At 34.1% G+C, this 21,232-nt stretch overlaps 1 protein-coding gene across 1 annotated transcript; it reads left to right on the forward strand.

Annotated features, from left to right (window-relative positions):
- Positions 1-1,359: 1,359 nt before the first annotated feature.
- On the forward strand, positions 1,360-20,778 carry LOC132562527 (structural maintenance of chromosomes protein 6-like). The gene is made up of 26 exons (XM_060227272.1): positions 1,360-1,418; positions 1,917-2,064; positions 4,108-4,222; positions 4,638-4,743; positions 5,324-5,460; positions 6,427-6,569; positions 6,865-6,966; positions 7,537-7,674; positions 8,554-8,634; positions 8,792-9,027; positions 9,486-9,650; positions 10,189-10,367; positions 10,837-11,012; positions 11,860-11,886; positions 12,376-12,459; positions 13,608-13,706; positions 14,369-14,638; positions 14,931-14,987; positions 15,237-15,407; positions 16,802-16,939; positions 17,049-17,167; positions 17,431-17,530; positions 18,253-18,411; positions 18,710-18,862; positions 19,082-19,179; positions 19,690-20,778. Exons 2-26 carry the CDS (start codon positions 1,924-1,926, stop codon positions 19,808-19,810), a joined length of 3,315 nt encoding a protein of 1,104 aa, XP_060083255.1. The 5' UTR covers positions 1,360-1,418; positions 1,917-1,923; the 3' UTR covers positions 19,811-20,778.
- The last annotated feature ends 454 nt before the right edge of the window (positions 20,779-21,232 follow it).

Consider the following 21,232-nt stretch of genomic DNA (forward strand, 5'->3'; position numbering starts at 1 on the left):
TGGAAAAACTTAATATTCTGGAGTGAAATTGGAAAAAAATAATGAATAAATAAAATAACGCACAGTGACCCCCTACTTCAGTTTAATCATGAGAAGAATCATCGAAAATATCTCTATCCAAATATAGAAAATATTAAAAAAAATCAATACTGGAAGTCAAAGAAAGGATTTAAGTCATTTTGGAACATTCTCATTTTTTGGTTGCTATGCCGTTTCAAGCTCGTTGAAGCAAATGAAAACTGATTATTTCGCATTATTCTTGTTTATTGATATCCAGGTATCATACCCTTATCTTATAATGAAAGACAATAATTTATTTGAAAAATAGTTGCCGCGAAAATAACAGGCAATGTATGTTATTCAGGAAAAAATTAGAAAAATATGTGAAAATGAATTATTTCTGACGCCTGTATTGGAAAAAGTAGTGTAGTAACATATTGATTTTTCGCTTTTAATCAACTTTCTAATGTGAAGTCATTATGGCGAAAAAATCTTGTGATTCGTTTTTTTTTTTTTTTTTAATCTTTTTTTTGTTTGTTTTGATTATAGTTCAAAGCATGTGACGTATATAAAGAAAATCCAATAATTCATATGCTATGTTTTATGTTTAACAAAATGATATGATACTTATTCGAAATACTATGATTGTTATTGTTAAACAGGTGTTTTTCTGAATAATAAAAACTAGTATCATTAAAACAATAATCATTTTTTTGTTTTACTTCCTGTAGTTTGATTACATCAATACGTGCCACGTGACTCATATGAAGTAACAAACTTCACTGAACACTGAATTTCAGAAGCTAGAAAGTCATCAAGATACTCCTGCTATTGTTTTTTTTCCGAAAGTTGCATCACCCTTTTAAATATCTTCTTGTTAAATCAACCGTAAGATAAAAGAAAAAACCAATAAAAACCAATAAAATTATATAGATGAAAATTATCGTGCTAAAAGGTTTGACATACCGTGACGGAAGGACGGACGGACGGATCTTAAGGTGGATGGCGTTTCGTTTGGAAAAAGACATTACCTTTTAGTTTCATATTCTTTCACCAACGAAAATGTTAGTTCAGGAATAATGAACTTCTGCAAGTTATCTCCCTTGTGATTTTCAAAGGTTTATTCATGTTTTCTAAAATCTGGTGTTATTTTGTTACAACAGAATAGAGCGAAATATCAAACAGGTCACTACAACTGACGCTAAAAAATTAACTAAAGAAATAGGGAATAAACAACGCCGTAACATTTTTGTTTCGTTTTCCCTTTTCTTGTCATTGTCCGGATTTCTGGACATAAGCCGGTTCAGTTTTTAGTGTAATTTCAAAACATAAACTCTTCAACGGCGCCAATCAACACCTCGACAGCGAGAACCTCGCAAGAGACCAAATGACGGAAGTGGCCAAGGAACAGTGAACACGTAATACATCAATTTCACGTTACAAACTGTTATATGTACATACAGATATTGTCAAATGTGTTATTTATACAGGATTATTTGTCTTAATCAGTTGGTTTTGAGATTTGCATCATCGACATGCGTATCCCTTCAGTATTAGGCTTTACACTTTAATGACGGCAGGACTCTTCTCTTCTGTCAATATCAATGCACGAACATAGATATCTACATCTACACCCATGATCAAGGATATTGAATTTATTTATTATTAGAAGCTCAAGACACCCCATATCTAGTTAGCAACCTCAGGCACATGTGCACCGACAAGTGTCAAAAATATATAAAGGTCTGTCTATACATATCAATCCAAAATGTGGTTAAATGATTGCAATTTGACAGTGACTATGACACAAGTGCATATATATACCTACATCGATTTAGCTGCAATGCCTTCTTGAATGATAGACATTCTGTACAGTTAAAACTTACATGTTTTTGCTATTTTACCCCATTTTTCAGTGAAAAAATGTCCAAGCGAAAAGCAAGCACTGATGTAGCGGGAGAGAAGATCCCTCGGAAACGGCAGATCATAGAATCAGATGATGATGAAATGGACCAAAGTCAAGATATGGACTTAACCAGCCGAGCTGACTTTGATAAATCCTTGGTAAATTGATAGCTATTAAATATAGACTTAAAACTTGTGTAATCATTTTCATAATAATGCATTGTCCACATTGCAGTTGTACTTGTGTCTGCATACATAAGATATATTAATTATCAATGATTGCAAATAACATGATTTTTTTAGCAATGTTCCTCAGTTGGTTACACAATTATATGTTTAAACTTTGCATATATTCATTATTAATAATACCAAGTATCAAACCTTGTGTTGTCTACATATTTTGCACATTGTCAGAAATTTGGTCATCATGATAAGATGCAGTTGGTGTTGACTAACTATGATTTATTGCATAGATTGAACTTGATACCCCATCAGGCCTAATTAAAGTACCATTTCTGTTTACTCAACCAACTTGATACCTTTTTAACCAATTTCAAATTTTTGTTGACAATTTTCATTGATAATATTTTAGTGGAACTTTTTAAAATTTAAAGGATTTCCTACTAAGCTACCCTAATTAATCTGGGGTGTTAGAGGAAAGTTGTGAGCCTTGTATTGAAAAAAATCAGCAGGGATGTCCTTTTTCACCTATACTATTGCCTGACTCTTTAAGGCTGTGTTCCCCAAAGACTGGTGTCATTTGGGCAGAGGTAGCGCTCTAATTAAACAAGGCAAGTGACTTTTGCGAAATGGACAAAATCACTGAAAGAGCAGTGATTCCACATTTGCATAAGAAATGTCTAGCACCTAAGGATATTCATACTGATATGGTAGCAACACAAGGAATGATGCCCATTCATATGCTACAGTGAAAAGGTGGGTGGTGGAATTTAACTGTGGCAGACAGAGCCTTGGGGATGATGCACATCCTGGAAGGTTGCAACCCCAGAATTAGTCAAATAAAGTTCATGATACTGTTATGGCTGACAGGCAAGTTGCAACAGTTGGGATTTCGCTTGAAAGAGTGCCCACGGAAGATCTTGCAATGAGAAAGATCCAGCCTGTTGTGGGTAGGAAGACTTATGACACAGAAGCACACCAGACAGACTTTTCGTGTGCTAATCTGAGCTATTTAGAGGCAGATCTGATAACTTTCTGAAGAGAATTGTGACTATAGACTATCATTTCACCCCAGAGGCCAAACAACAGTCTAAATAATGGAAGCACCCTGATTCACCTGTGCCAAAGAAGGCAAAGATTGTCCCATCAGCTGCTAATGGTTATGACCTCAATTTTCTTGGAATGTGATGGTATTCTAATGGTAGGTTATTTGCAAATGGACAAGCAATCAATGGCACATGTGATGCATCATTTCTGAGTCAGTTAAGAGATAATATTAAACTCAAACACATTAAAGGTGTTATTAAAGGTGTGTTGTTCCACAAGGACAAATCCCCTATTCACTAGTCTGTCATTGCCATGACTGACATTAATGACGGTGGCTTTGAATTGATGGAGGATCCACCTTATTCACCTGAGGCCATTTCCTTTAGCATCTTTCAGTCTGATGATGACATCTAAATTTACCATTTAAACAAACATATGATAATTAATCTTGGGAAATTTTGTACAGATCGAGCTAGATATATACATAAATGTTTGTGCCACCTGATTACATCATAACTGGTTTGTGTTGTTATAAGCCAAACAGAATGAAATATTTGTGTTAATTTTAAAATCAACATAAGAGCCTAATGCAGTAATAAAATTGTAACCCCTGCAGAAATTTTAGGGAACAACAAACTTGTGTCGGCCTAAAATCTGTCTTATCCTTTAGTTCTGGATTTCCTCATACACTATATTCAGACAGTTAAATTTATGTTGGCTTCAGACATTTTTCCACCAATTTATCTGTCCATACTGTCCACAGGAGAGATATTTTGATGCTAACAATAGTTTTAAAGAGTCATGAGAATGGCCAGATATTTTACAACTTGAGCAGAATATCCCTTTAAGTAGTATTTATTGTATCTTGAATTTAACATGAATAATTGGATGTTATTATATTTTGTTTTGATAAAAGTAATGTATTGGTTGTTGGAATAATTGAATAAAATATTGGGATGATTTCTGTGTTTACAGGGAGAAGCAGACATTGGTATTGTGGAGAAGGTTAACCTTCGAAACTTCATGTGCCACCAGCGTCTAGATATAAGTTTAGGACCACATGTCAATTTCATCATGGGACGAAATGGAAGTAAGACACTTATTCACAAGTTTTAAATTAGATGTCACTTCATCTGAATAAATCCTTGATAAAATTTAAACAAAGCATATCGGCATCAAATGACATGGGTTGGTATATGGTTACCACCATGTACATATTGAATATTACTAGATTAATCTGTTTTCTCTCAGATCTTATCGCTACCTCTTACATTATTTTCTGATGTCCTGTTAAGTTCTTTTAATACCATCTCATTCAATGCACCTCAATGCACATATGATTCACTGATCATTTGTTTGATGATAGTGGCATTGTGGTCAATGAAATGTCATGCAGCAATTTTATTATTCTGGCCATGTTTTATAAAAATTCATTAAATTTATTCTTACCAAGTGCTAGTGGCTTGTAAGTTATTTCTTGTATACTCTTAATTTTGTTTTGTCAGGTGGCAAAAGTGCAATTATCACTGCTCTGGTGGTAGGACTTGGTGGAAAAGCTAACATCACCAGTAGGGGAAATACTATCAAAAGTTTTATTAAAACTGGAAAACAGTAAGTGTTGTCATAGTGAACAACTATACACTACAGAGTTACATCACTAGCAATTAGAAATACTGTATATTTATTACAGACAATGTTTTAACTATTGTTAATATGTTGTTTGAAATATCCATGGATATTGTATGCTAAGGAAAAGCTCTCTGTAGCTAAGCGGAATAATGTCGCTACATACAGTTTAAGTTTACCATTCCTTCTGTCCACACTTAATTTTTTCAGGAACGACTCGTTTCATTATGATTGAATTTTGATGACATAATTATATTTATCAAGTACAATAAACAAAGACAAAGTTCCAAGCTATAGTAAATGGAAAGTCTATACACAGTATATTCTTGTAGCACTTGTAAAGTAAGGTAGATTTCTCTTGACGTGTCCAACGGAGTAGTACAGGAAATCCATTATACATTTCATTATTTAATGCATTTAATAAGAATATACATGGTTTAGAATAAACATCAGTTTCTTTTACCTCTGCTTTTACTCTGTTGTGGGTTAGCAATGCTTTTTGTTTTTGATGTCACTCTATCATGATAAAGTTCTTTACAGAAATGTGGAAATACTAATTTTTTAGGACAGCAGAAGTGATGATCAAATTGAGGAATCGAGGTCCGGACGCTTACAAACCAGAGGAGTATGGCAATTCCATCATTGTTGAACGCAAGTTTGCCAGAGACGGAGGGAGCCATTATAAACTGAAATCTGAAGATGGTGAGAAATATTCACAATATATCTCATTGTATAGTGTTGTAGTTTAGATATTATACGCAGTTCTTTTTGTCTTAAATGGTTAGGAAATCAAGGCGTAGCATGCTATGTCACAGTAAAACCTAGGATTACATATAGGTGTATGGGGGCTTCATCCACAGCAACATTTAGAACAGAATTTAAGATCCCCACCATAGCTCTGAAGGAAGTAATTTGCATCAGAGAACATGAATGGAATTTGACAAACAATACATTCCTAGCTAATTCCGTTTCACAAAAATTGCATGTTTACAGTCTTTGTCGCTTCTATCAATTGGAAATTGCTTCTGCCATCAAAATCAAATGTAACTGCTGTTTTGAAAATTGTTTGAGGTATATACATATGTGTATATCATAGACACTCTGTTAGGGGTCATCTGCAAACAATTGGAGTGGTCAAACTGAACTTCTTGATGAACAATAGATAATCTATTGGCATCACTGTATTATTGGATATGAAATTGATATGTCCATTTAATTTCTAATATAATGTTTTAAAGGGTTTTTTTTGTGCTGTCCTTGATTTTTTTTTTTTTTTAAGTTAGAAGAAAATGAATTGTAATAAATGCGTTGGTTGTAATTGAGACATGCTGATACAGTTTTTAAATATGAACTGAACATAATATCATGTTATTGATAGGAAGACCTATATAAGTTAACATGTATCAATAGTGTGATCACTCTAGTTCTAGTATTTCTCGGTGAATTTTTGTCTAACTTAGTATGAATAGACAACAGCTTTTTTGAGGACTGTGTAGGGGCGATAAGGGACCCCAACCCATCTGAATAGGAAATATTTAATATTTAAGCCTTCTTCCTAAATTTGCATTTTACTTCTTGAAAATTTCTGCGGCAAAATGAGGAAATGCTTCTTATCCCCAAACAGGGAAAAAAATTAGGAATAACATTGAAGGAATTGATGTTTTGTAGGTCGACTGATTTCCCAGAAGCGTGAAGATCTGACATACATTCTGGACCAATTTAACATTCAAGTTGACAATCCAGTATCAATCCTGAATCAAGAGACAAGTAAAAACTTCCTCAACTCTAAAAGTCCACATGATAAGTATAAGGTAAGTATAGAGGTTCGTCATGATAAGTGATTACAATTGTTACAGAAAGTAAAATCTATATTAATTCAGTTTCAGTACTTTGCTGTAATTTCACCTGAATGATCATTCAGATTATTTCAATCACTTCCATTGATTTGGTCTCTGCTCATATTGATAAGGGTATAGCAAGTAAAAGCTCAAGAATATATTCCAATCTTCACATTACATCAAGATTGAGTTACAGATATTGAGCCACTATTTATAAACACATTTCCATGTGGATAACATGGTACTAACATTACCTGTTTTTTGACAGTTTTTTCTGAAGGCCACACAGCTGGAACAAATGAAAATGGACTACTCCATGGCCAATGAGCAAAAAGAAATCACCCGAGAGATTATTGAAAAGAAAGAACAGGTAGAAAGATAGAGTAAAATAGAATATTTTCATTATGTTCAAGTGTGTGGTAAAAATAGTATCATTTATTGTGGGAATAACATAACCACATAATGCTGTCAGCCTCATTATAATTTTATGTGAAAATAGACTATAGGGAAAGTCTTCAAATAAGCAATGTTAGCAGTTCAAAAAGTGCATGCTGTTCTAATAGTGACAGTATTTCATGACCGTTCTATAGCATGTAGTTGTATCACATTAACATCAAAAACATAATCAAGTAATGGTTTTTCAATGCTTTTCACAGGTAATAATCTGACATGCATTTTACAAGTATGAAATTGATTTTGACACGATAAAAAGGTTGCCATTCACCATTGGTATTGAAATGCATGTATTGTTTATTCCTTGAGTTAACTTTCAAATATCATGGTCAATGGTCAAAGCCTTTTGCTACAAAAAGAAAATTTAAGTTTTAGCCATCTATCATTAGCACCTAAATTTTCAGGTAACTCAGGTAAATGTTTCAATATGAATAAGAAAATCAGCCATCATCAACGGTTTGTAATATTATCAGTAATAATGTTGCAGTCACTGCCAATACTGGAGAAGGAGGTTCTTGATTGGGAACGAAAGTATAAATCTTTGACAGCTATTAAAGAACTGCAGAACAAGATCAAAGAGCTCAAGGACAGCATGGCGTGGGCTTTCGTCATGGAAAAAGAAAGGGTAAATAAAGGCTTCATTTGATCTGGAGAAGGCAAGTTAAGTGAGCTTTACTCTCACATGGGTCATCATTTTTGCAGCATCATCATGGAGGAGAGTCAGTTAAAGTCTAATAGGAAATCTGTACCCTCCGAGGAGAAAAGCCTCGGTTAGACAGTTGTGAATCAATTCCTGGGGAAGGAACTTTCTGTCCTAACATCAAATTAGGAAGTGGTCCTTTTTTTACCTCATATCTCCAACACACTAGAATTATAAGAATAATGAGACAGAGATGCTCACAGATATGGAAACGGTATCAGGCAGACAATGATTTTTATATTTATTTTGACTGATCTATAATCTTACAAAATCAATCATAATGATGAATCATTGTCATATAACTTGTTTGAATAATTGAAAGAGGATCAGATACTGTCTTAAAATGATAATAGATATCAATCAGTCACATCTTCAATTTCCAACTACTTGTTTAGCACATGTTTATGTTCTGTGTGTGCGGGCTGATTTACCCTTGCATGACATAGATATCTTACCTCCCTGAAAGTGTGAATATTTGTCAGATGAGGGTAGAATATTTTATACTGGAGATTTTTCAAGAAGGATTGAGTTAGCTACAGACTTCAGTCTATTCCATACAAGGTTCTAAAGCACCATTCAACAGAACATTGATTAAACAAAAACAAAAAGCATGTTAAGGACGACCTGGAAAGGATCCAGTATGTAGCATTAGTTACAGCAGGAACATGTTGATATACACAATGTCTCTTTAATCATTAGAGACTTTTAATTGCACTGTCATATCTTATCCTCGCTTGACCTTTTATGGATATTGGCTTTTCATGCATGTTTTTTTTTAATATCTACTGTTGAAATCTGCTTTAGGGACTGCAACCTCTGACAAAGGAGCTTCAGCAGGAGGAAAGCAGACTGCCAAAATTTGTACAGAAGGTGGAGGAGGCCAAGGTAATTAAGTATCTTATATGTTGATGATTGTTGACAAGTATACCTAAATATTTAGCATTTTAAAAATAATGAAGCAGTAAAAAGTATATGATATGGGAGATTCAGATTGCCTAGTACTTTTGTTCCTGCTATTAAGAATTAATATGGATGTTCCCAGTCTAAGGTTGACAAGTGTGTCCAGCGTCAGAAGGACATACAGGAGCAGTTGAAGACGATGAGCGATCAGGTACAAGAACTCCGGCCAACATATAAATCTGCCAAGGAGGAGGTATCTGAGAAGAAGAAGGTGACGAGAAATACACAGAATGACCTCAGGAAGGTTGAGAGTTATTTACGGAAGGTACAAAGGGACAGGCATCTCCTCCAGGAAAAAATAAAGGAGATACAGAAAAGGTAGGACTTAGGTTTATATAATCATATGGTTGTTGTCTCTTTAATGCTTAAATCAAATGATATGAAACAAGGATCTATATTTGTGTATCTACGGTTATGCTTGGTTTTGTCATCATTGGTGGAAATAAATGACTGTCAACCACATTCAAGATTGCAAGGATTAAATGTGTCAAGATCTTCAAACAGTTTTCTTTATAATCTGTCTCTTATAATTAATACAATTAGAAAAAGGGGGAAAACATACAATGTATGAGTGAAATATATTTTGTTCTTCAAGCTGATGATTTTGTCTCTGCTGATGATTTTGTCTCTACTGATGATTTTGTCTCTACTGATGATTTTGTCTCTGCTGATGATTTTGTCTCTACTGATGATTTTGTCTCTGCTGATGATTTTGTCTCTGCTGATGATTTTGTCTCTGCTGATGATTTTGTCTCTACTGATGATTTTTTGACCAGTGCACAGCGTGATTATGAGTCAGAGAGGAAGATGAGAGAAACAAAACTAAAACAGAAAGAAGATGAGGTCAGTGCTTTGAAAGCACAACAAACTACAACAGAACATCAGCAATCACAGTACCGCCAAGCCATCACTCTGTTAAAACAGAGTGAATATTCTCTCAAGTTAGTATAGATTAAAGGGTTTAGATTTCACCAATGAACCAACTTTTTTCTTGTTTTCTGAAGTCTCTAAACATGATCACGAACAAACAGGAATTGTTTGAAATTTCATATTGAAAGCTCTGGTGAAATATCCAGTTATTTTACAAATACCAACATGAAATCATGGAATAAGTGAAAAATCAGTTAACATCTGACCTTTATATAAGGAGTAACAGGTGCTTAAATTTAAGGGTCTTGCTTCTGAAATATACCAGCAAAGTTTTTAACTATCAGTCTTTCCTGAATAAATATAGTTATTAAGTATTTTTTTGTTGTGCCATTCTGAAATTGATGTTCATAGTATCATTCTTACTTAACTAGAAAATTATGGCATACTTGATTTAATGTTGCTTGGTGATCATTTACAACATGTTTTTATAGTGATCTCTATGTTAAGCTTTTCATTGTTAAACAAATTCCTCAGCGGACTTTTTCAGGGTTTGTGAGAATAAAACAACAGTACACCTTACTTATAGAAGAAATATGATATTTTCCCTAGTGCGGATAGACAGAATATGGATACAAGAGAAAGGCTGATCAAGAAGGATCTTCAGAATCTCTGTGCTGCTAAAAAGGACAACATCCGCCGGTTTGGAGCCTACATGCCAACACTATTACAACACATAGAGGAAAGATGTCGTCGCAATCAGTTCCATCGCAGGCCGGTGGGGCCTATAGGTAAAAAGGATAAAAAAGAACACATCAGTGTTACTCTAAACCTCTTTTTAAATTCACATCTATAAATTCTTTTTGTATGTACATGGCACTATCAGGTGTTTATTAATTTGTTACTTCGTTATGTTATCATACAATCACACTGAATTTCTTCTATCAACATGGATTTTTTTGTAATTCTACTGAATGGTAAGATATGAGAGGGATTATCCACCCATTAGTTCTTTGGGTTGTTAATTATGTTGTCAGACCCTCCTGATATTGTTCCATACTATTAATTTCAAGATGGCACTGATTTAGTTGTAGTCATCCCTCAGTGTCCTAGTCTGACAAAATTCTAGGTCAAAATGATAAAAGAAGAAGTTAAACTTCATGCATTTTCTGATTTTCTTTCTTAACCAGGTATCTTAGTTTTTGACAAAATATTTGGATTTCAAATAAAGATTTATCTGTTTTCCGTTCTTTGTTATAGGGTCATGTTTCAAGTTGACAGACATGGAGTGGGCGTTTGCGGTGGAACGATGCCTTGGAAACCTTATACATGCATTTTGTTGTCATGACCACCACGATGAAGCAATTTTGGAGAAGATCTTTGATGATGTTTGTCCTGAGAGACATCGACCATCCATTATTGTCTCTGCATTTAAGGTATGTGTTCAGATATCTATTTATTTTTAAACCTTTTTCACAGTTTGTCATGTTGCCATGGAGTTGATTTATTCTAATCACGTACTTGCTGTTTTAAACGTCAAAGTGTAATAATAAACCTTGATACCTTCACTTAATCAAAAATAGAACCTTGAGATAACATGTTTGAATATGGTTATAATTTTTGAAAAGTACTAAAAAAATTCACATTTAGATTCCTGTGATAAGTAAAGTTGCAATATGAAAGTTCATTAAGGTCTTTAACTGGGAATGTTGACAATTTGTCAATTTTCTCATAACATAATAGAGGACTTTAGAAATCTGTTGCTGTCTCTATTGTTTAGATATTGTTACCAAATTACAATGGTAACAGGTTGTAATGTTCAGTTGTGAAAGCAGATAAAACATTCAAAATCTAATCGTTTTATGATAAGAAAGTTGATATGGATATATATAAACATTGACAGTGTCTCAACACATACTGTAAATCATTTTGTGTGGGATCTTTTTTTGCATTAATATGCGAGGAGAACAAATTAAGGATTATTTGTATAAAAATAACTCTGGATAACATCCATGCTGATTTGGTTACCCATATCAAAATCCATATCTCTAAAAGTCAATGATTTGCGAATTTAAAATTATTTCGGACCACTGTTTGCAAAATCATATATTTGGGAATATGTCTGAAGAGGTAAGTCCGTGAAATAAAGTATTCGTGAAATCTAAGTGATTTACAGTAGTAAATGTGTGTTTCTACATCTGACATGGACATTACTTATTGATAATGTAGTATATACAGAATTAGTGTAAAAAGCTTATTTCTACTGACTTATTTCCCTTTCAGGACAGAAGGCATGACATCAGCCGCGGAGTAAGTAGGATTACAGAGTAGATCTACCATATGTATAATGAAATGCAACGTCGATGAGATATTACCTTCATTTTATCAAAAGTGCCTCACCCTAGAACATAACCACAACAGCCCAGACAAGTCAGCTTCCTGAGAAACACTCTGAGACTTCTTGTTAGGAAGGAAAATATTTTGATAAGTTATGAATACTGAATATTTATCACACACAAAATTATTTCAGGGAAAACAGACAATTTTTCAGTATATGATTTGTACTACCTGATTTTCAAATTTTGACAATTTTTTAGTAAGGCAAAATGACTGAATTCAAGGCCTGAGAAAAATTGCAGTAGTGAAATAATTCCATAATACATCATGCTCTCTCAGTATATTGCAGAAGTGCAAATCACTCTTACAGGTGTTATGTGTGGTACATGTAATTATAGGTATTTAATGTCAGCTACTTTAGATAGTCTGTGAACAGAATCATTTGAAATCTGACTTTTACAGCGTGTGACTGGGACTAAGTACAAGGCCGTGGTGGATGTGCTGGAAATGAATGATCCTGTCACTTTTAACTGTCTCATTGATCAGGTAATGTGTCATACAGAGGAGTGTAAGGTTTAGTGATCTTCATAACATAATTCTTTCTCAACTATCTATTTATCCCATGTGAAACATATTTGCAGCGGATTTTAAATTGGACTGTATCTATCCGTCTGTGCATTGGCATTTTCATGGCCAGAAACTGTTCAAGATAACTACTCAAAACTTTGTACAGTTATCAAGCTAATACTCTAGTAGTACCTTTTGCTATGGAAAAGTTTCCCACTCAAGTACTTTTTTTGCCCTTAGAAACAGTCCAAATTACAAATTTCTTTTATATGGACCATGACTTCAAAACCATTCAAGATAACTACCTGAAATGTTGTCTGCATATCATCCTATCATTCTAGTGCAACTTTTGTGGTTGGGAAGTTTTATTCTTGCAACCATAGTATCAATTAGACAATCTTTATTGTTACCACGGAAACAAATTGAAAACAAAGGCAAAATTACTTTCACAGCTTCCAGAGCATGTTAAGAAAACTGCTCAAAAACTTCCAGAAACTTCATACATTTTGTATGTACCAACAATCTCTTGGTGCGTTTTGCTATTTGAGGAGTTTTCATTGTGGATATGCTTCTTTTTCTGTTGTCTGTCAAAAATATCATAAATCATTGGCAATGTTATCCAATTTAATAAGTAACCCTGGTATTTATATATATGTCTAACGAACATTAATGTAATGGAGATTATTGATTTTGTAATCATTTTATTTGTAAATCATGCCAAACCACACTCAAAGTTTTCAACGGTAAAAAATGATTAACATAAAGATATCAGTGACAGTGATGGAATGCAGTTAACCTGTTATTGTAATATTAACACATATATATGTGTTTGTCTGTGTGGGGAATAATAGCCTGCTTTGTGTTGTCTTGTTCAATTAATGGAAGATCTATTCTGTAAGAGGTACAACACCACATAATGAGACATTTCAATAAAACAGTAGTCGTTATTGCTGGAACACTGTCATGTTCACTTAGTACTCAGTCCTGATAGACAAGGAAACTGTTTTAAATTCATCCCAGAATCTTCCAAGATTTTAGATCAGATGTCACATCATGAATGTACGACAGAATTATTTGATGTTTTTTTTAATTGATTTTTTATTTTTTTATTATTATTCATTTCAAAGAGGGGAGTGGAATGCATTCTCCTCATCAAAGACAACAGGATTGCACGAGATGTGATGGACCCTGATAAAAAGCCAGGGCCACCCAAATACTCCAAAGAGGTAACTGTTATTTCACAATACATATTTATACAGCAAATATTTCTCTTGGGCTTACAGTAATACCAGATGTCAGACAGGATTAGGCTAATACATCTTACTCCAAAGCAGACGGTAATAATGATATTCAAGCCGAGTGCAAAACCTTATAGCAATATCCTATAAGACCAAGTTTTCTGTTGTGGTTTAAGAACTACAATATCTTGTTTCGACCAGTCAGTCTGTTTTTAGTCTTGTATTGAGTTTGTACCTACAAATATATACAGTATTTGGCATGGCAACCAATTAGGAATTATGGTAACTTTAGTAAATATGATAAAAGTCATGAATGTTTGTGGAGAATTGGCTGATTTTGTTGCTTCTGAAATCAAAAGCCCTTGAACTACATATCTTTTCAAAAAACATTACATTTGAATCGCATGAAAATAGTGATTATATAGTAGCAGTCTAGCAGTCTTTAACTGTGAAAGATGTCAAAACTTTGAGTTACTCCGTATTGGTTTTGAACAGTGATTTGCATAACCAAAATATTAAAAACCCTGATACTCAATCTTTTTTTGTAAATCCACTTTATCTTTCAGCTATGAGATTTGTCAGAACTTTGAAAATGTTGCTCTGACCTCATCAGGAAATGTGTGTTTATTTTAACATGATTGTATTACCAGGCATTTACTGCTGATGGAGATCAACTGTACTGCCACCCATCCCTCAGGTACTACTCCTCCAGGGGAGGACATGCCCGCTTTCTCTCCACCAATGTGGAGGAGGAAATCTCCCGATACCAGGAGGAGTTGCATATTCTGAAGAAAGATATTGGAAGCATAGAACAGAAACGAGACAGCCTTAATGAGGAAATACGTACCAACAAAATAGAGAGCAACAAAACAGAAACTCAGTTGACAAAGATTGCTCAGAAAATCAGAATACTCAACGATGTATGTATACAACATGCTAATTAAAAAACTTGGGTATCCAATTAATGATGTAACATATCTCAGGCTTTATACATTCATAATTTTTTTAAAACTAGTTGTTAAAGATTTGAACAAAATGGAACCCAGTTTTAAAGTTTGGTGTTAAATTTGAACAGTCAATTTGCTTAAGAACCATTTGTTGAAGATTTCACATTGTGTATTTTCACATTGATGTTTCTAATATACCATGAATTTTCACATTGATGTTTCTAATATACCAGGAATTTTCACATTGATGTTTCTAATTTACCAGGAAATCCAGGATTTGAAAAGTATAGAAGACCCAGAGCCTGTCGATGTGGAAACACTGGTAAGGCTATGATTGGTTGGTATGATGAGCCGTTATATTTTAACCAGTCAAATTCTATTGGAATGAGCTGTAATTGCCTCTTTATGAGAGACAAATCCAAATTGGTATGAGCTGTTTGTCTGTTGATGAGTTCTTGAACTATTGACTGTTTACATGTTGATGCATTCAGTCAGTCTAAATTGGTAATAGCTTACAAAAGCATTTTTTTTTCATAATAATTTTATTTGAGTTTATATTTTTTGTTTGTAGGAAGAAGAGGTACAGACCATGAATGATCAAATCAAAATCCATGAAGAACAGCTCATGGTCAAAAGCAATATACATAGTCAGGCCCAGCAAGAGCTTGAACTATTAGAGAAAAAATTTAAAGAGGTGGAAAATCAGATGAGGACAATGGCAGAGGGAGCTGACCCTCTAAAGGTGAGAAATTTTAGCTCCCCTAGGCTGGGAGGAGCAGGCCTGATAGCGGAAATAGAGTACATTCTTTCAAATCCTACTCCTTCTGTAGGAATGACTGTATAATGATCAAATTTGGTCTGAAGTATTCTTAGGTGAAGGGAGATCAATCTCGTTTAGACATAATGTCTCCTTTCGCTAAGACAGGAGGGCCAGGGTAAAATATGGGAGAGTCATTCCTTAAAATTCTACTCCTCCTGTAGGAATGAATGGATGTTTCCTAAATTTGGTCTTAAGTATTCTTAGGGGAAGGGGACCCATTTCTGTTTAAATGGTTCATACCAACCCCCTGGGGCAGGAGGGGTGGGGGCCCAATATGGGAAATGTAAGTTCTTAAAACTCCTTCTTCTGTTCATAGATAATATCCAAGTTTGTTCTGAAGCAATTTTTGTTAATAGTGAATCTGACTTCTGTTTGACCCCAAGGCTGAGACCTATTAGGGAAATTATATCAGTAATTATTAATCATATTTGAAACTATTAAATGACTGAATAGCTAATTTAGCAAGATGAGCGATGTAGGCACCTTGGGACTCTTGTTTTGAAATCCTATTTCTCCTGTAGAAATGATGGGATTTTGCCCAACTTTGGTCAGAAATGTCATAGGTGAAGGGGATCAAGTTTATAGATATTGCTTCTCGGCTCCTAGGGGCCTGAGAGGCAGAACCAAAAAGGGGAATTTTGTAAGTTCATTAAAATCATACTTCTGTAGGAATGATTGGATGTTGTCCCATTTTGGTCTGGAACATTGTTGGTTAAAGGGGAATCAATTTTGTATAAAGGTGGATCTTAGCTCCTATGGGCAAGAGGGATGGGGTCCAATAGTGGAAAATAGAGAAAATTCTTTAAAGTCCATCTCCTGTAGAAATATTTGATTTTCTGTATTAATTTGGTCTGTAACATGCCCGGATGAAGGGAAATCAACTTGTATAAATGATGAATCTTTGCCACTTGGACTGGAGTGGCAGGGACAAATAAGGGTTAATAGAGTAAATTCTTTAAAATCCTTTTCTTCTGTAGATATAACAGGATTCTCAGGAAGTTCTTAAAAATCCTTCAGCCATACAAGGATATTGTGTATTGTATATTACAAATAGTGAATCTGACTTCTATTTGACCACAAGGCCAGGACCCATTAGGGAAATTTTTTCAGAGAATATTTGTTATATTTGAAATTCTTTGTCAAATGACTGAATAGCTGAGTTAGCTAGGCAAGCATTGGACCTCTCAATCCTCTTGTGTAAAGTTTGAAGGCAAACTAGCCAATAGATATTTGGATTTTCAAGGTAAGATGGTTTGGAAATACTTTGATAGTGTGTCATTGTAACAAAATTGGAAAATGTAATATTTATGTTTTAGGATGAATTGGGACATGCTCAAAATGAAATTGAGCAGTCAAAATCACACAAAAAGCATTATGAGCAGAAATTTAAGGAACAGGAACATAAAATTGCAGACCAGAAGAAAAAAGTAGAGATGTTGGAGAAAGAAATAGAGGTAAGACATGTTGGCAAATTGATTTTGTTTTCATTTTATGTTTTTCATGAAGCATCACCAATACTAAAGCTTGAAACAAATGTTGAACAATTCTTGTTTTATTTAACAGAATGATACAATGAAGGCAGAGCAGATTTGTCCACGTAAAGTCAATATGCGAAGGTCTGTGCAGAACTTAGAGAGCGAGATTAATCAAATCACCAAACGCATCAAAGTGGAGGAGAAGAGGTATGATTTTAAATAGAAAAACATAAAATCCCTAATGTCTTATTAAATCAGTTTTGATGTAATTTTATATTCATTTGTATGTTAAAAGAAATTGATGTCGCATAGGAAAATGTTTGTAAAGTTAAAGGACTATTTTTGTTAATATCTTGTTACATTGACGTTCATGTAATAAAATCTTCTTTACAATTAAATACTTGTTGTATATTACATCTAGATACAGAAGCACAATCAATGTAAACATAAGAAGTTAACCTTATTTACAGCCATGGAAACCCCACCGAGATAACTAAAACATACTTTGAGAAGAAGAGTTCTTACAAAAAGATCCGAGACGAGGTCAAACAATTCAAAAGGTTCATGGATGTAAGTTGTGTTATTTAAATAATTTTACACGTCTGTAGATATAAAATGTTATCACATAACCTGCTTGTATTCCAGTGAATTTGCCCATGTAATAATTTTGCATACATGTCACAAGTGTAATATACTCTAGAGCCTTTTTCATTGCTTGCCCCAGTCATGTGATGACATAATAGGGACAATGATGTTACATGATGGATTGGAATTGGTACACCAAGATGACTGCTTCCTGTCAAAATGTAGGCTACCTGAGTGTTGAAAATATATCTGAAGTTTATTTTCATTTCATAAAAGATTTTATGAAACTCCTCCCAAAGTTCACTCCTTTAATATCCTATTTGGAATGTGTATGGATATAAAACTGATCACGTTATACTATCAATCAGGTATGATATTTCTTTAAAGGAGGTTAGTTTGATGGGTTCTAATTTTAAACATTTTGGAGAATTTGAAAATTAGGAATTACTAAGGAAAAAATTACATTTTTTTATGATTTTTGTGAAAAATATTTCTTTTTTGAACCTTTGAAAACAAAAACAACCCCCCAAAAAAATATCCCAAAAAATAGTAATTGATATGGACAGTGAAATCAATAGAAGAAAATGTGGGTGACATACCTTTTGGAGATAAACCTATATAAACACAGATGGAATAGATACATAGTCAGTTATCTTACAAGTTATCAAGGTGAAGGTCAAGGTGACCTATTTTTATATGTTTTACAGCGTTTAGAGAAGGTAATGGTACAACGACAGCAACAGTACTCCGAATTCAGGAAATCTATTGCCTTCAGAGCAAAGCATTTCTTTATAATTTTGTTGAGCAATCGCAAGTACAATGGGAAGATGACCTTCAACCACCCTAAAGAAACCTTGGAAATCTCGGTAAGCCATGGGAGGCCATCCTGAAAAGGGAAGGAAAGATAGACTTCAATTAGTCCTTTATTCAATATTACCTATGGTAAAGGAGACCGTAAATAGTCCTGTAAATTTTATTTCTTCACTCAAAGGCTGAGAAAATATTTCAGACACCCAGCCTATTTTCCATGTCTTGCTTTAGTGCAACATGATACATGTGGACAAACAACAAAATCAGTGGAAAAGATAATTTGAAATTGCTTGTTTGGCTGTATGTGTGTTGAGTATGGATGTGTTCATTTACATGTAAACATTTGCCATAAAGGTACAACCAAACTCAACTAATGGAGATGGCGCCAAGGACATGAGGTCTTTATCCGGTGGAGAGCGATCTTTCTCCACTGTCTGCTTCATCCTTGCTCTCTGGGATGCTATGGAATCACCCTTCCGATGTCTTGATGAGTTTGATGTTTTTATGGTGAGTATGGTCAAATTTCAATGCTAAATTTTTAGACTGAATTCCATTGGAAAATAATTTTTAATTTACATAGCAATGTGAGAGAAGTGTTGGTTCCTCTGCATTATTACAACAGTGTTGTCCCACAGCTTTCATAAACTTTGACAGGGTTAAAGTAGATAATAAAATGGAAGAGAGCAACTCTTGCTGTTTTACTATAATACAGGCTTTTCTCCCCAGGATATGGTGAACAGGCGTATTTCCATGGATCTTATGCTAAAGGTAGCTAAGCAACAGCTACATCGACAATTTATATTCATGACACCACAGAACATGAGGTAAGGTGTTTGTGAATTTTGTCTTTTGCAGAATTTATCTTCCTGGCCAAAAGAATATAATGCAAAAAACCAAGCAGCAGTGAAAGAACGTGGCATTTATTTAATCTTTTGATGTTCTTACAAACTGGTCACATGTTTTTATACGCCGCTGGAGGCGGTTGTATATTGGCGTCATCTTCTCCGTCGAGCCGTCCGTCCGTCAATTTCTTGTGAACGCAACTCCTCCTAAACCAATCATCAGATTTTTACGAAACTTGCTCAATGTCACTACTACAATGGGTAGATGTGCATGAAGGGGCGATTTTACGGTTCATTGATTTTTGTAAGATTTATGCCATATCTTGATCTTTATATTTTGTGGCAGCGTATATAGTATCCACTGCACTATTTTCGTATTTTGCTTAGTTACCTAGAAAAGTGGGGAAAACAACAGATGGTATTTTATTTTGAACATTACAGTATGATGTCTCCAGAAAGCAATATATATCTTGGTGTTAATCTGCTTTACAGTGAGCTGGGGATCAAGGTGAAAGGATTGAATATCTTTCGTATGCCTGACCCTGACCGGGGACAGTCTGTGTTGCCATTTGAACCGTTATCTAGGCAACAGGAAGAGGAGGATGAAAATTGATAGAAAGGAAAGACAACTCAACTATAACAATGACAAGGATACTTATTAACTGAGCTGTGTGGACATTAAAATAAACACTTCTGGAATAGGCTGCAGTAGTTTCAGGATTTGAAACATACTACATGTTGTTAACTTTAATCATGTATGACTTTGAGAAAGTCTTAGTGCAGACACAAATGTTTGCATATATGAATCTGTCTAGTAGATAAGAATTATTCAAGTGTTGGAGAGAATGTTCTTAGATGTTTATTCTAAGTGAGTAAGAAAAAAGATCTACTTTTATTTCAATAGTTTGATTCAGCCCCATCCTTTTCCTATTTGGTAATTTACTCGAGCTCGATATCTTTCGAGCCATCGTAAATGTAGTGGTGTTGATACATACTTCTATACCTGAAAGGTTTTTTTTCTTTTATAGTAACATCTTAACCAATTAAATGAAACTTTTTCTTTCCAACTTTTTGTTATGATGGGGGCTGTTTATGAAGTTCATTGTGTTTAAGTGATATAGGAAATGTCTTTCATTTCAGTACTTAAATTTACTTCAAGAGCGATGTTATTCTGGTCGTCGGAAATATTTATTTGTTGGTACAAATATTAGCACATGATTAAATTTTCTTCTTCAATAATAAAAGAAAGAATCCATAAAGGTTTCTGCTTTTATACCTGTTGTTTTTGTAAGGACTATTACAAAATATCCAGTACATTGGTTATTTGTTTTAAAGATGTCATAATCGTAATTAAGTTTTAAATCAGATTTTACCACAAAGTACTCATGACCATCACAGCGAAGTGTTGATGGTATCAGATTTTAGATGCAAAATTTCAGTTTTATCACTTTTTGAAAGGTTCACAAACTGATCAGTAGACACCATGGATGATTAATCGGTAAAGTACGACTAGATTTCAATTGTTATTTGTTTAAATTAAAATCATAAAGATAACATGAGCTCTGTTTTGCATTTTGTGTATCGGTGTTAAATAAGGCTGCATTGCTCAGCTGTCAGTGACTCTCTCAGCAATCACATTAAATTAATCTGTGTGATTATGTTGTTAAGTATTCAATAGTAAGAAGGGATTTAAAGATTCATTACAATGTTGTCTTCTGGGCCTTTCCCTTCCTTTTGTTTAAATTCAGTCCCCTTTACACAAGGATACATTAGATCAGATTTTCAGAAAACACTTAACGGTATATATATCTTTTTAAAAAAAGTTTTAAATCTTCCTTTATTTAACTTATTGGTCCCCTGCCCAAGAGCTCAAGACCCTCAGTTTATTCTAAATAGATTCCCTCTTTCACAGGATACTGCCACCAAATGATCTTCTTTATACAAAGTTATATGCATCTCAACACTTTAAAGATGGATCCTTTATAGGGACCCCTCTCCTCAAACCTCAGAGAGAGGAAGGTACTCTCAGTAGACC

The sequence above is a fragment of the Ylistrum balloti genome, unplaced genomic scaffold (assembly GCF_031769215.1).
Source record: "Ylistrum balloti isolate Yb309-2 unplaced genomic scaffold, AGI_CSIRO_Ybal_v1 Utg371442, whole genome shotgun sequence".
NCBI lineage: Eukaryota > Metazoa > Mollusca > Bivalvia > Pectinida > Pectinidae > Ylistrum > Ylistrum balloti.